Source organism: Protopterus annectens, chromosome 8.part0 (assembly GCF_019279795.1).
Source record: "Protopterus annectens isolate FY-2018-M chromosome 8.part0, PAN1.0, whole genome shotgun sequence".
NCBI classification, from domain to species: domain Eukaryota; kingdom Metazoa; phylum Chordata; order Ceratodontiformes; family Protopteridae; genus Protopterus; species Protopterus annectens.
The window spans coordinates 347,206,244-347,223,385 of NC_056741.1; the positions used below are offsets into that span (position 1 = coordinate 347,206,244).

The following is a 17,142-nucleotide window of genomic DNA, read 5'->3' on the forward strand; positions in this document are numbered from 1 at the left end:
CATCATGACAGCTAAGGTTAGTGTATAAAGAAATAGTAAGGCCGTGTATTCAGCTGGTTAAGGCACCAAACTTCAACAAGGCACAGCAATGGTCCTAGCACAGTACAATGCAATGCCTTTGCTTATTTGTCAGTGTAGGAGTGGAGCAATGCTTCTTTAGCAGCAACACAATGCACAGTGCCTGTATCTGTTGTGTGTGCATTTAAGCAATGCAGTCTCCTTCTATGACATGAAACAAATAAGTGCAAAACAACATCTTATGTCTTTCCTGCAATTACACGTACTGCTCCATGTGCCTTGTAAATTTTAATTGCATTTTAAATACAACTTTAGGTCTAAGGTATCAAACCTTTAAAACTATGTGTTGCTCCTATGACTGCAGGGCAAGCATATGTCAATGCTAGTATACTAAAATAATGTGCTTTAGTACCTACTGCATATGATATTGTAAGATCTGCTAAAGCAGAACCATGAAACTTGATATCCCTAGACTTTAGTTCCATTTCCTCCTTGTACCTGATAAATAACAGTGTCCATGGCTGTGCCACGCAGCACCATGAAACTTGATATCCCTAGACGTCAGTTCCATTTCCTCCTTGTACCTGATAAATAACAGTGTCCATGGCTGTGCCACGCAGCACCATGAAACTTGATATCCCTAGACTTTAGTTCCATTTCCTCCTTGTACCATGTTTTTGCATGGGAGAAATGGGAAGACGAAAGACGTCAACATTTTTCTAACCCGTTTTCTAATGTGGGAAGGAAGACTCCCATCTCGGTAAATGCAGAAAGTAAACAGTTATTTTTGGAACTTGAGAAAAAGATGTGGAAAGAAACTGCCACTTTCTTTAATATCTGTGGCTTACAAAAGTACTTAGACATTGACATTACACCTATAGGTCTGCGAGTGTTTAAAGATCCAACTACCCCTTTCAACTTGTCTCTGGACACTGATTTAGCGTTTCACAAATGCTGGGTGGCTGCTGCACATCATTGTGTGACTGAATGTCTTCATATTCTAGTCGAAAGAGATCGACTTAAACAGAAAGAACTGTGTGCTGATATAAAAAAATTGTGCAGTGATTTATCTACCCATGTCTCACCAGCTGTCATGGACGAGTTTCTTAAGCAAACTAATGATAAGCTTAAGGAATATGAGCTGACTCTACTGGACAGGAAAAAGGGCAAACTGCTCAGGGACATGCGAGATTATGAGTCCAACAAGGCTTTTCTATCCAGAGCCAATCGAAGCAGGTCACGCAAACAAGTTAGGTTTTACCAGGAAGACAAACACGGACAGAACCGCACTTCATCAGCGTCTGCTTCGGAAGGTGGCTACATCTCCACGGAAGACGAACATGGCGAAACGGATTTTCCTGGACTTCCATTAGCCCAACAGACGGATGCCATTCGCCAGACTTTTCGTCAGGAACAACATTCATTCAATTCTGGTCTACAGGGACAGAAATGCCAACATGAATTTCTCCACAACGCCAGTTATGAACAACACAGGACAGGGGGTTATAAACGAGGTAAACGATAATTGCCTACAAAGAGACACTTGCAGTTATGTTGTCAATTTGTCTAAATATCAATTTAGTGATTCAGAGCTATTTGTTTTAAATTTAGGTTTGAATTTCATTCCTACTGTTGTATCTAGGTTACATGATATACAAACAGATGTTTTTGTGTTTGGCAGGAAATTATATCTTAAACATTTTTTTAGCCAATTCAATAATGGTGAATGTGATTCTTTGGATGACAGCTGTTCTCTTTCTGCAGACAGCTTTTATTCTTGTGTGTCTGATGAATTAGTTAATGCGTATTTTAAATTTGACACGAGTAATGTACCTTCTTCTAGCCAGTTTACTCCACAAGTTTTACATGGTGAAGTAACTAACTTTGTTAGAATGGTAAACCATTTTACTGAGGTACTGTATGAGAAATTTATGAAGGACAAAAATAATATAAAATATAACATACAATATAATGATTGGAAAACTTTGATGGCATTAAGTAAACAGAATTAGATTATTTTCAAGCCAGCAGACAAAGGCAACAAAATAGTAGTCATGGATTATTTAGATTATTTTGAAATGTGTATGGAACATCTCAATGATAACAATACTTATGAACAAGCAGATATAGATGGATACCATCTAGCTATTACAGCTTATAAAGAACTTATTCAGAAAGGATGTAGGTTAGGCTATTTTAATATTCAAGATGTAAAAAACAAATTTCAGGTTGATAAATGTTCTATGGCCTACTTTTATTGCCTACCCAAAATACATAAAAAGTTGAACAAACCGCCAGGAAGACCCATTGTCTCTGGACGATTTTATTTTTTACATAATTTGGGTATTTTTTTACATAATTATTTGTCACCATATGTTAAAGTGTTACCATCCTATATTACTGATGTATTTGAATTTTTAAAGAAAATACGTGACATACATTGGAATGATAAAATGTATTGGGTGACGGTGGATGTAAAAAGTTTGTATACCAACATAAGTCATTCCTTTGGATTAGAATCTGTTAGATTTTTTCTGGGAGAATCTCCATCAACTGAATTTATTATTGAACTATTATCTTTTTCTTTAAATCATCATTTTTTTGAGTTTAACAATATATTATATCGTCAAAAACAAGGCACGGCCATGGGGGCAGCTTTTGCCCCCATGTATGAAAACCTGGTAATGGGTCTGTTTGAGGTTGAAGTTATTCACAGACATTCATTTTTTCAAAATTATGTTATTAGGTACTTTAGGTACTTTGATGATTTGATTTTTTTGGTAGAAAATGGTAGATCACATGTTCAACAATTTATTGCTGATTTGAACTTTAATAGGTTTTCCTTACAATTTGATGGCCTTAGAATAGGTACCCATATGCCTTTTTTGGATATAGTTTTGGATATCAGTAATGGTACTCATTTAATAACTTCAGTTAATAGGAAATTTGTGGGAGGTACACATTATGTCCATGGCAATAGCGGACACCCCCCTCATACTATTAATTCTTTGCCATACGGGGAAATGGTAAGAATTTCCCGTTTATGTAATAACAGTGAATCTTTTTACAAAGAGCTACAGTTATTATTTGATGCTTTTGTTAAGAGAGGCTATAGTATACATACGTTAACTGACAGTTATAATAAGTTTAATGGCAATAATAATAGAACAACTGCTCCACTTCATAAAAAGGTCTATAACTATCAACAAGTGACTAAGGTGGAACAACAAGAAAAAGAGAGTATGTATTTTGTTACCACTTATGGTTGCTTTACAGCAGAATTTACTAAACTTTTTTTACAATTTTGGGAATATTTCAGTTCCCTTAATAGTGTCAATTCTTGGCTGAATGTGGATTTGAAATTTTCCTACCAAAGAGGCAAGAATATCAAACACTTTTTGGTAAAAAGCAGGTTTCATTTTCCAATAGAATCAATATCATATAGTATAAAGAAAATGGGAACACAGCAGTGTGGCAAATGCAAAGCATGTCAGTTTGTTATTTCTAGTTTTGCATGTATTAATAATATTCCCTTTGAAGTGAAAAATAACTTTAATTGTAACTCGGAGGGTGTTATTTATGCACTTAGTTGCCCCTGTAAAAAATTTTATATAGGGGAAACAAAAAGAGCATTCAAAGTAAGACTTCTAGAACATGCAAATGACATAAAAAATAAAAAAGAAGAAAGTCCTGTTGCTACACATTTTTTGAATTTCCACAATAGTGATAGCAAGGGGCTGAAGGGATGTGTTTTAGAACAAATTAAACATTATAATAATGAAAGTGTCAACATTAAACAACGTTTGCAACATAAGGAAGCTGTGTATAATTTAAAATTCAAAACACTACATCCATGTGGTTTAAATGTAGATTTTAACTGGAAGATGCTGCTAAATTGAATGTAATTATGTAATTTAATTGATTGAACCTGTTGAGTAAGTATTTTAGTATATATATATATATATATATATATATATATATATATATATATATATATGAATAGAGTGCTCTGTGTTATTTGTACTCCTTGAAGGCTGTGGCCGAGACGTCAGAGAGAGCTTTTATTAAACTATTTTGGTGGATCCTTTCTTGTTGGTTGTTTATCTGGCTTGGATTTTCAGTTGTTTCATCCATTTCCTCCTTGTACCTGATAAATAACAGTGTCCATGGCTGTGCTACACAGCACCATGAAACTTGATATCCCTAGACTCCAGTTCCATTTCCTCCTTGTACCTGATAAATAACAGTGTCCATTGCTGTGCCACGCAGCACCATGAAACTTGATATCCCTAGACTTTAGTTCCATTTCCTCCTTGTACCTGATAAATAACAGTGTCCATGGCTGTGCCACGCATCACCCTGAAACTTGATATCCCTAGACATCAGTTCCATGTCCTCCTTGTTCCTGATAAATAACAGTGTCCATGGCTGTGCCACGCAGCACCATGAAACTTGATATCCCTAGACTTCAGTTCCATTTCCTCCTTGTTCCTGATAAATAGCAGTGTCCATGGCTGTGCCACGCAGCACCATGAAACTTGATATCCCTAGACTTTAGTTCCATTTCCTCCTTGTACCTGATAAATAGCAGTGTCCATGGCTGTGCCACACAGCACCACGAAACTTGATATCCCTAGACTTCAGTTCCATTTCCTCCTTGTACCTGATAAATAACAGTGTCCATGGCTGTGCCACATGAAAATGCAAGTTCTGTCACACAGACAGCTGGTGCTGACATCAAACATGCAGGAATATATTGGAGTTTCATGACATGGGCTACCTCTACTCCTTTTACAATGTGGACAGTGGCAGCATGAATTGTTTGATATGTGACTTCTAATGGATAATGCTACAATGCTAGTGTCTCAGATGACTGTATTTGGATAATGACAGACTCTGTATTGTTGGGTGCACACATAATATTTGCTATTGTGACATGAGATAAGCACACTTTGTAATGCACAGGAATGGTTGTACCTAACTGCAGTTATGCAGAGTCAGAGTCTGTGACAACAGTAGATGGGAACAGTGTAATATGCAGAATTGTGCTGCTTTCTGGGGTGGACGCTTTGGGTATATCATTGACCTGTGATAATATAAATAGTGGGCTACCACTTCTGTTCTGAATACAATCAGTACCAGTACACTGCTATTCCATATAAGACCTCACAGGTTGTCATGTCAAATGCTGTACCTTCGGTGAGGTCCACTACAACACTTTTTGGTTTCAAACTGGCACTGAATGCCTGTCAGTATGATTTGTTACTGCATTAGTGTTGTCCCCATATGTTACCCTTTGTCTTTGCACTTCTTTCTCTGTCTGTTCTTTCTTTACATTGTTTCAAATATGTCCTGGTAACATCAAGAATGGCGCTCTAAATGTTTTTAATTTAAACCCATTTTCTCCTCTCACTCTCTCTCTCTCATGTGTGTGATAGCGCATAACTTTACTCTATGTGGAAAAACTGCACTTTGACCCAAAAATTACAATAAAACCAAATAATAACCAAAATGAAACAGTAAAGCACTAGTTGTGTGAAACCTGTATTCTTATTCTGTACAAAACTACAGTATGATAATTACATGGTATTCACACATATGATTACAATAGCACTCATTCCAACCCCTATCACTCCATTTGCAAAACTAGAAGCACAATGTTTTAAAATATGATTTTATTATTCTGAAGCTGCAGAGGAAAGCAGACAGGCAGATACTTTATTGTAAAAAAAATCTACCTGACTTTCACAGAGTAATGCTGATCTTAGAAATAACAACTGGAAGAGATGCTTTGCTTCAGTGATAAGTAAGCACTTCATAAAAATATCCATTTGCAACCTTCTGATTGCACTTTTGTGCTTCTTTGGGTAAATATTCAAAATTTATTAGACTTGTTTGCAACTCTTTCTTTGATGGCAGTCGAAATACATCTTCACGTTTTCATTTTTTCAGCTAGTTCTTTCTTCTGTGTTTGCTTGGCTTGATAACATAGCCTACTTCATGTACTTTGCACAGCTAGTTAGTCTAGTCATCCTGGGGCCTCTGCATCTGAGGCATACCCAAGATATGTTCCTTTAGCACTGCATCTTGTATTTTCACACAGGAGGAACTTTAAATAACCCCAAGGCTTGGGAAAGGAGCAGATGAGCAGGGTCTGTTGTATTAAGACTGACTACAGGACTTATAAGTAAGTAGTTTTCTCTAACTTGCTCTGCAGACAAGGTGGGTGATATTTTATGTGTGGAGGTGCAATGGGGTATGGTGAGGAGTCATCTCCACCTTCATGATGATGACATTCTTATGCCCCAGTCTATTGCATTACTATCTAATGCTTTTCTAGGACACAGTCTCTATCAGAAGTTAGAGATCTCCTCAGTAAGCCCCTGCCCCGAGACAGCTGGGCAGTCATCTGCCTTGCTATTTTCACTATTTGACTGTTCCTCCAGCACCTGGACTGCTAGTCAGTCATGAGTCATTTGAGCCATAGTCTGAGCTTACTTTCTTTGCACCACAGAACCACTATCCCTACAGATTTAGAGTCTTAGCAAAGAAAGCTGTCTTGCCTTTCCTGGCAGTTTATTTAACTGAGGCCTAAGCTGGCAGGAAAACCTCTATTAATCACTGAGTATGGAATGCTGGGAGAAGGTAATTCTTGAAAACAGAACAGTATCAAAATGTTGAACATATTTTCCCATGTTAAACATTTCATTTGTTGCATTCAGATTCAACAGTGTTAGAAAACTAGGGGAATGAATGAAATGTTAGCTATAATGTTTTATAACTATCAAGAAACAGATGAAGTGTAGCTGATTTGGCAGAGACATGCCAAAACTCTAAATATATTCCCAAGACTTATAAGGCAGTGAGTCGAAGTTGGTCATCACTAGCACAAGAGAACGCTTAGCAATTTCACATTTGAGCATACCATCATTAAAAAGCACTCCTACATATCTTAATTACATTGTGCCCTTATTAGAAAGAGCATTGCTTTCACTAAAGAACTGCTGTTATAGTGTGTGTGTAATTAGCACACAGTTCTAAGCAATGTTTACTGTTCCACATCTGCATGTGTTATTATGGAGGAGTATAAAAAATTACCCAACTTGTAGAGAAAACATTGTAATAACATTAAAAATGAATGATTTTACTGTAAAGTATTAATCAATCTGTTGCTTAAGTGGGCAGGTTATGCAGCAGCATGCACTATTGTTCACTTCTAAAGCATTTACATTTAATACACTGTGCTATTGTTAGAAAGCAGTTAAGCTTTATCACTGTGAGTCAGCTATTTCTTTTATCACCGTAGTATATATTCTCACTGCAATTAATATGCATGCATGGTTATTTCAATTTTATGGCTTCAAGTATCTTTTTCTTTTAATTTTCATTTTTATAATGTATCCCACTGATGTGAAAATGATTCAAGTATTAAAGATGTCATTAAAAACACAGTTCATAAAGGTGTAACACAAGAATAGCCACAGATGATCACAGAAAGCAGTATTAACTGGTAAGCACCATTATGCTTTTATAGTTAAAGAAGCAATTATTCCTCAAGACAAACACTAAACCAAAAAAAATCACATTATACCATATTACTCTAATGAAAAGAACACCCTGACATAAACTGCTTATTGTCTGAGATGATTATGGCATATGCTACCGCATACCTATATGAGACCAGGTACATAATAGGTATGCATGGTCAGCACTTTGCAGATCACACTGTGAATTGGTCCAAGTTGGTTTGTAGGACTGCAGGCCAAAACCATGAAATAAGAACTCACACCTGCTGGCCTCTGTTTGTAGGTGCTGTGTTCAGCAGACCAAGGTTGAGCAAAATCATCTGTCAAAAACAACTGTGGGTTTGCATATAAAGCATATGATATAGTGTGCATGCCTCTGAACTTCTGAAGGGCAGAATGCTGGGCATACAAACTCAGGAGATTGCCACACCCATAACTCCACCCCCAAATGATATCACAGATCACCACCAGTAGTGTCCATTGTAAAATATGATCTCCTTATTTGAATAATATGCAGATGTCTCCTTCTCCAGTCATTGCCATGTAGTCATAAACACAAATAGTTATAGATCAGAAAGTATGAAAATATGTAGTACCGCAGTCTCCCTAGTGACAAATGTAGTTTTGAGCTTTGCTGTGAGATTTTAGTGTGACTCACTGGAAGAAATATGAGCTCTTTCATTTTTATCCAGGTGGTTATTGTATTAGAAATGCTGTGCAATTGGTGGTTGATCTTACAGTTTTGAAAAGTGTTTTTTTTTAATGGGTAGTTCTCTATTTGCGATGGCTCACCTCCTCTGGACACATCCAGATATCACTGATTACTCACAATGAAGTGATGAAAAGAAGGAGTGTTTAGTTAAGCACATGCATACCAGACATACAGAGCTATGTCTGAACATTAGGCATTTGGTTGTATCCCATACCACCTCAAAGACTCATATGAGGCAATGAGTTTCCCAGGTTCTACACTTGCAAAGATTATAAAAAATAGGAAATTTAATTGGGGAAAAAACAATGCAGCCTAGTATATAATGGAGAAGAACAGAGTACTGCTTTTGTTGCATAATGCTTTTAGGCATCCAGAACTTTCTTCCAAGTTCATGAAGATACCAAACATGGATGCTAGAATCTTACAGTCCACATTAAAGCCATAATACAAAATGCTTTTGTCACTCATTTATACAGAGAAGGAAGTAGACTGGGTGTGCAGTTGTGGTGTGTTGGAGATTTCAGCAGCTTGTAGCACTTATCACTATGTATCTTCATAGCATTATGTTCGCTAAGAATTGTTGGTAGGTTTGTGTACATGGTTGTTATACTAGCAAGTGTATACTAATAGTGTAGGAATGATGCACATTTCTTTTCATTGTGACATCAGGAGTGCAACAGGTCACCACCACCCAAAAGGGTAAGGTTGTATAAAAACAGTAATATTTTTCAACAATTCCTTGTACTTTTGTGCCACATTTAACTTTATTATCTCTGTATGTATATAAATCTCTTTACTTTTGTAATATGTATATAAAGTATATTTGTAAGCTTGTGTCATCTTCTGAGCCTGGTTTATATCTAAAAAAGGTCTGTGGACCAGTCCACCCAGCTGGTTATCATCTTGAAATAAATAAATAAATAATTTGCAACACCACCTTTGTACATGTTTTAAGGTGTTCAGTTGTGTGTTTTTCTGTGTTATGCACTATATTCACAGGTAGAAGAGATTACTGACAGCATTTAGAAATGGCTGAGGTTGCTCAGTGAAATCACACCATGCACTGAACAGCAAAGTATGATAGGAAACCTTGCATGTCATGGCCCAGATATGTTTAACACACATTGCCGCCTTTCCAGAGACCAGCATTACATAGTAGCTAATTTGATTGTACCTTATCCTTCAGCTGATGACCATCATTGGCCTCATCTCCTACTAGTGGACATTGTAATGCAGCCATATAGTTGGGATGTTGATCCTGTCTCTGCAGCAGTATGTTGTGGAGCATGATGTAGACCACAAACATGGTGCTGGTTGTATCAAGAGGGTATCACAGAAAATCTCATATGTATATAGGTGCTGGCTGTATCAAGCGAGTGCCATAGAAAGCCCTCATATGTATACTGGCTTCAAAACTGTGCCTTCATTAGACCAGATATATGCTCTGTGATGTTCCAGGTTTGGACAAGAAATTTATCTCAACAACAGTTTGGGGGTTGTGCACAGGGTATAATGAGTGAGGATTCAAAGAGTAGCCAGTATTACTTGCAAGACAGAACACAACATAACACAGGACTTTTTTTTTGGGGGGGGGTATTGGCTACATCCATACATAGTATGTGTATCTTTCAGCATGTATTCTGCAGACTATGCCAGTACTTCACAACAAGATAAACCTGTGGGAAATACCATGCTGAAAATGGATGTAGAGGTCTGAGATATGCTGCATGTAGGAATTATAAGAATTACCACAATGCTACACACACTGCGGTGGTGGTGCTGCGGTAGTGTTGTCGCCTCACAGTAAGGCGTTGTCCTGTTTGATTCTCAGCTAGAGCATCTACTGTGTGGAGATATGCGTGAATGGATGTACCTTCATTGAAGGTTGTGCACCAGGGCCGGCAACTCGGCACATAAAAATCTACTGCCAATCATTACTGGACTGGAGTTCCACTGTGGCGACCCCTAACCGGGAAAAGCCAAAAGACACAACAGCAACAACAACCACAATACTACACACACACACACACACACACACACACACACACACACACACACACACACACACACACACGCACATAGTCTTTCTCACTCACACACACAGTGATAATGATCCTTGTGTATTGCAGACAACCTGGCAGTTGAGGGAATGGTGTACTTTCCTATTACTGTATCTCTGGAGCTGTAGGGGAAGCCCTTATAGCTACCTGAGAGCAGTCTACAGAACCCAGTACATCAGGCTAGTGTGCCATGTTATACACATGGTGCTGGCTCTCTCTTCTTCACTCTTGAGGAACCAGAAGTGCTGTTGTTTCTTATTTTATCTGTTTGTTAACTGGGGAAACCACTGGACAAAGTGTCCATTTTCACTGGCCACCTGAAAGCACTGTCTAGTTAAATGAGTTTCTAAGACTCGCACAGTAGACAAATGGAGGTGGAAGGAACCAAATGCCGTACTTCCCACTTACATGAAGCACCTCATACAGAAGCCAAAGCCTTATTCTTCTGTGCATAACATTCAGGAATTTACTGAGTATCTGTCAGGCTGGAGCCTGGCAAATAACAAGTGCATTTCCATTTGATCTCTGCAAACTCCATGTAACTAGGATAATAAGATCTACCCACACCTTGATAATCACATCTATAGGAAGATCATGCATTCTCTAAGATTCAGCATGCAGGCAAATTGACAACCAAGTTCCACATGATATCCTAGTTCTTTCAACAGGGGACCACCGTATGTTTGTCAGTGAAGGCATGGTAGTTCAGGCAGTGCCATAAATACTTAGTAGCCTTAGGTCTGCAAGGATGCGAAACCTGATCAACGCGACCAGTGAATAAAGCAATATATTGCTGCTTAACAAAAACTGGTACAACTACAAACATGTCTGCTATCTGCTACTTTGCCATTTTATAGTTCTCTTTTCATTATAAAGCACCATGCAGTCAAGCTGCAAAACACCTGTGCTAACAATTATGAACTGCACCTTTTTTTGGCTTTTATTCACTCATTTTTCTGTATGTGTTATCATTTCCATCTGTTTAGGCACTCATTTGCTTGCACTGCATATTGCGCAGTGCAAGTTGTTACATGACTATGTAACTAATGTTTATTTATTTATTGCCTTTTGTTTACCAGGATTATCCAAACGAACACTCAGGTCCATTTTCACTGGAGGCCCAGTGAAAAATGTTCTATTACCACTATAAAAATTATAAAAACTTTACAAAGAAAAAAAAAATGTCAGTTTCTTAACAGTAGAAATGGGGTTTTAGAATCATGCAATGGATGACACAGTCAAGACAAATGTTAATACAATTTGATTCCTGTAGGAGTCTTATACAATAATAAACAGGTTGCATTTACATATACAGCATTATACAAATTTCATTTACATAGGAGTGATGAAAAGTAGTATATAGATATAAATGTAGTTAAGATTTATTTACATTATTTACAGGATAAGCTTGACATACAACTAATATCTGTGAAATTGGTACACTCTGCACTCCCAAGAACTATGTAAATGTGTCTGCATACCTTGAAATCTGCATAAAAATTGCAGCAAGTATTTAGGTTGTTGTCGCCTCAGAGCAAGAGGTTCTCCCATTTGATTCTTGGCTGGAGCGCTTTCTGTGTGGAGTCTGCATGTCCTCTCCCGCAGTCGAGTAGCATTCAAAAGACATGCGTGAATGGGTGTGCCTTCGTTGAAGGTTGGGCATTGAGCTGGCACCTTGACACTGTAAAAATTTACTGCCAATCATTAGCGGACTGGAGTTCCGCTGTGGCGACCCCTAACCGGGAAAAGCCGAAAGAAAAACAACAACAACATTTAGGTTGTTATACTTAACTAATATTAACTTTCCAGAAGAGTGAAACAGCATCCTGACAGCGTCTAAGTACTATGAAAACAACTGCAAGTGTCTGTATGCTATAAAAACAACTGTAAATGTCTATATGCTATGAAAACAACTGTAATCTTTTTGGCAGCAATGTTTTATTTCTGTCTTGGTATTCTGTAACTTTGCAAGTTTCCTTGCTGAAATCAGTAAGCATCTTGACAAAAACACACCTCACTTTCCACAGATGGTGACACAATATTATGTTTATTTGTCCTAGACAAGAAAAAGCTTTATTGGTATTCAGGCAGTAGACAGATAGCTAGACATAATGTTATGTATAAAGAAAAGTATGGAACGAGGTGATATTGCTTGCAAATGTAAGGAAGTTGTTCATAATTACAATGATACACTGAAGAGACAGCATAAACATGATCCATATGTTTCATGTAGGAACAAAAGTAGATTGCTGCTTGGGTGATTTATGTGCAGAAGCAACATAAATCTGGTTTATTATTTTTATGAACCTTTATTATTCAGATGGCTTTTCACTGTCAGAGACTCCTTTGATCACAGTAAACTAAACTTCAGTACCTTCGACCAGCTGGACATACAAAATTTGTAGAAGTGTGCAAAATGCCTTGTTTGAAACTGCCATGTAATTTTTTCTTCTGGTCTGAAAAATATGTTCAAGAAACTATTTTTTACTTTATTTTATTTTGTTCTATGTAGGTTATGAGATATTCATGAATGAAGAAACTCTTCGGAGCCATTTATAGTTGATGCAATATTAAGGAATACAAGGCATCATCTACTGTCAAAAAATCATCATGTCAACCGAGGGTCGATTCAAGTGTATAAGAAGTTTCTTGCTGATCACCGGAATAGTCATGGTTGTTGTTGGTGTGATACTTCTTGGATTCTCCTTTCAGTTTACTACTGTTGGTTCAGTTATACTCAGCATAGGTGCGGGTATTATCTTAATTTACCTTCTCACTTACTTTATACAAGTCGTGAGACGCTGCAACGAGAACCCTGCAACACTGGAGTCTCGTGTTGAGGATGGGCATACAGGAAGAGAAAACATGGCAAGGTAAGTCCTTGTTTTTACACTGAACTGAGGGCATAAGTACTAAGAAGAGGGGAGTACGTTGTGGTTCAACATCAAAGCACTATGAGCAAGTGGTGTTTTATTTCCTACAGTGACCTTTGAGTACGACAGGCAAAGGCTGATATAAGTTGCAACAGAATCCTTAAAGTATGGTATGCTGTATACAGATAATCATCATATAACAATACTTCTACAGTCCCTATTATGTCACGATTTCTATCTTTACATAGCATTTTTAAATTGTTCTATTATCATACAATCTAGCATGGCCTCAAGAGGTATATTCTTGTATTACTTTAACTTTCTTAACTCATTCAGTCCTGAGTAGCAGAAAGTTAATTAATCCTCTTACTCCCTGAGGTCTTCTTAGCCAGGAAATCATTTGCTTCATGAGATCTTTTCTCCAGAATCCTCTTTTGAAAGCACAATTCATAAGATCTGTAATATCTAATGAATGATGTGAGTTACAAAAAAATGTAAAATGTAAAAGCTTTATGGTCGGCAATGAGCTATGCACCGGTGTTAGTATCAGAGGTCTGCCTGTAGATGCTGCTTTTATACTGCAGATTTATGAAAGAAAAATGGTAATTTATTTGCCAGATATTACTAGTTCTATGGTTAGGTGGAAGGTTATATTTCTGTAACTGCAAAATATATCGAAGATGTCAGATGGTGAATTATTCACCTGCTTGATAGCTTTCCAATGATCTATGGCAAGATGGGATGGCATGCTGCAGTTTTTGTGATATTGCAGAATCTGCACAAAATATGCATAAAACATATTCAGAATATTTCAAAACAATATTAATCTATCTTAGTTTTACATATGCCTGTGTACCAGAACTTCAGAAATTAAATATGGAAAACGCTGATGAATATATTCATTTCAAGAGTATGGAGAAGGCTCCTGCAAAGAAGAATATACTCTTACAGAATCCATAGAAACTCTGCTTTCCCGGTGACTTTATTCTTGAAGCAGTGAGTTAAATCAATGCAGAAGCATTATTTGTCTGTCTTCAGTCCATAGTCCTCTGTTCATCTTCAGCTCCACCTTTGCCATATGCCCCAAGACACTGTGTTGCATTTACATCATATCCTGCATTTACTACAGTTTATACAAAATATGGACATGATAAGGTCTTCATGTTTTTCTGACACCTCAGCTCCTCCATCATAATTGTTAGAGTTGATGCTGCCCCCTGTACCATTTCTAGCAGCCAGTTAATATGGAATGCCTTTTACAACTGGTCACAATATACCACATGTGGCCTTAAAGTTCCTCATTTAGTATAAAGGTAACTTTGATATCTCCTGAGTTTGCTTCACCAGTCACATACCCCCAGTTGTTTTGCTTTGTCCTTGCTCTTTGATATTATATCCCATAATTCAGTCTAGCAGTTATACAATTACTAGGATCCCTTTTCCACCATAACAGGAACAGGCAAGCAAAAACTGAGGGTAATGCTACTCAAAGCTAGAAGTCTAAATCTCAAAATGCACTCACTCGAGGCACTCCTTAAAATGGAGAACATTGATAACTGTGCAGTGACTGAGACCTGGTTCAAGGGTCCAGAGAGCACCCCTGCACTACCAGGCTATAACTCATATCACACTTTTCGGCCATGTAACCTGGACCAGAACACCAAAGGCGGAGGTGTGTCCATATTCATTAAGGATATCCAAACCTCCAGGCTAGTTGCTCAACATAATGCTTCTGAGGTTATCCAAGTGCAACTAACTCTGGGCAAAACTGCAATCCAAATTATAACTTGCTACAGATCTGCCACCATGCCCCAGGATTCCCACTCCTCTTTTCTTGATGTACTGCAAAATATTAGGATTCAACCAAACACCCTAATAATGGGTGATTTCAACTACCCCACCATTAACTGGTAAAACTACTCGTGTACCAACTCCTTCACACAACGCTTTCTAGAATTCATAAACTCCAATGCCCTGGATCAACTTATCCACATCCCCACCAGGGGCAACAATATCCTAGACTTAGTCATTGCCAACATGAGTGACCGGTGTTCCACACCTGAAGTCAAGTCCTTGTTGGTCCGATCTGATGATAAGCTAATCACCCTTGATATCCACATCCTGCCCCCACCCCCCACTAAGGAAACCACAGTAAACAATTTCTCCAAAGCCAACTTCATGTTTCTTAAGATGGAAGTGGCGAACTTCATGACACCCATGCAGTTGGACAATGCAGATATGACTGCTGAATCCTACACAAATGCACTCTATAAGCACTTACACAAGTGCATGGATCGTGCTATCCCAAAAAGTACCAGGATGCTATCCTCCCAAAAAAGGAAGCCAATATGGTGGTCCCCTGCCATAAACAAACTGTACAACAGAAGGAAGAAATTGTTGCAAAAGAGAGAAAAATCTAATGAGTGGAGGAGCTCCCTGGTCAGCCTCAGTAAGAAGCTGAGATCCCTTATAAGATCCAAAGCTAGCTACGAAAACAAAATCACCACTGATTCTAAGGACAGCCACAAAGCATTCTATAGCTATGTCAAGAATCACAATGGCAACACCCAGATCTGCTCTGAGTTACAGCACAACGGCACGAAAATTACAGAATCAACTGATATTGCCAACATCCTGGCAGATAGGTTCAGTGCTAACTTTACCCCCCCCTCACCCCCTAAAGCGCCCATATCTATACAGGAAGAATGCAGAATCCCTGTAATCACAACTACGCAGTTAAAAGCTGCACTCTCTAAAGCCAAAAACGCAGCATCCATGGGACTGGACAACATCCCAGGCTGCATTTTACATGAACTTCAGAACAAACCAGCTCCCCACTTAAGCACCATGTTCAATCATAGCCTCACATCAGGCTTTGTGCCCACTGAATGGTGTACAGCGACAGTTATCTCACTCCACAAAGGGGGAGCCATCACTGATCCCGGGAACTATCGCCCTATTAGCCTGACGAGCCTGGTCTGCAAAGCTATGGAACGTATCATCATGGAACTCATAAACAAAGACATTGGTAACCTCCAAACTCTGGATCCCACCCAGTTCGGGTTTGTGAAAGGCTGATCATGCCTCCTGAACCTGATCGACTTCTTTGAGGCAGTCACCAAAGCCGTAAATGAGGGTAAGGTGGTTCACACAGCCTATCTTGACCTTGCCAAGGCTTTCAACACCATCCCCCATTCTGGAATTATTGCTAAATTCACTAAACTAGGTATAAATCCCTATGTCACAAGATGGGTTGCCAACTGGCTCACTGACAGAACCCACACTGTAAAAGTTGCACACTCCAAATCTGACCTCAAACTAGTGACAAGTGGAGTACCACAGGGTTCAGTCCTGGGACCTCTCCTGTTTGGTATTTACTTCTCGGAAGTACAGACTAACACAGAAGGCCTCTGGCTAATGAAGTTTGCAGATGACTGCAAACTAGGAACCATAGTTGAGTCCCCAAATGATGTGGAAATCCTTCAGAAGGGCCTCACTGAGACAGATGCCTGGTGTCAGAGCCATGGCCTCAAGCTCAATGCCAAATAGTGCATTGTCATCCCCTTTGATAAAAACTCTGTACCCATGAACTACTACATAGACAGCAGTCTACTTAACACCGAATGAGTGATAAGAGACCTTGGGACCCAGGTGGACAGTAGTCTGTCCTTTGATAGTCACATTGCCACAGTAGTCAGGAAGTCCTTCTACGTGGCACACCTCATCATAAAAAGGTTCTCATCCAGGAAAAAAGAGATAATTGTTTCCCTCTACTCGACACTCATTAGACCCATTATAGAGTACAATGCCCCTTTTAGAATGTACCTCACAAGACATCTGCAGCAGCTGGAAAAGCCACAGAAGTACCTCACAAAGAGGATTACTGGCCTTAAACAGATGCCCTACACTGACCGTCTCAAAACACTCCAGCTTTACTCCGTAGCATATCACCT

At 38.5% G+C, this 17,142-nt stretch overlaps 1 protein-coding gene across 1 annotated transcript in view; it reads left to right on the forward strand.

The window, feature by feature from the left end:
- LOC122808801 overlaps window positions 1–17,142 on the forward strand; it is a 485,879-nt gene that overhangs the window by 402,515 nt on the left and 66,222 nt on the right. The window contains exon 2 of the mRNA XM_044079851.1: window positions 12,829–13,189. Coding sequence (XP_043935786.1) covers window positions 12,927–13,189 — 263 coding nt within the window. The 5' untranslated portion in view covers window positions 12,829–12,926. The remainder of the gene's footprint in view (window positions 1–12,828; window positions 13,190–17,142) is intronic.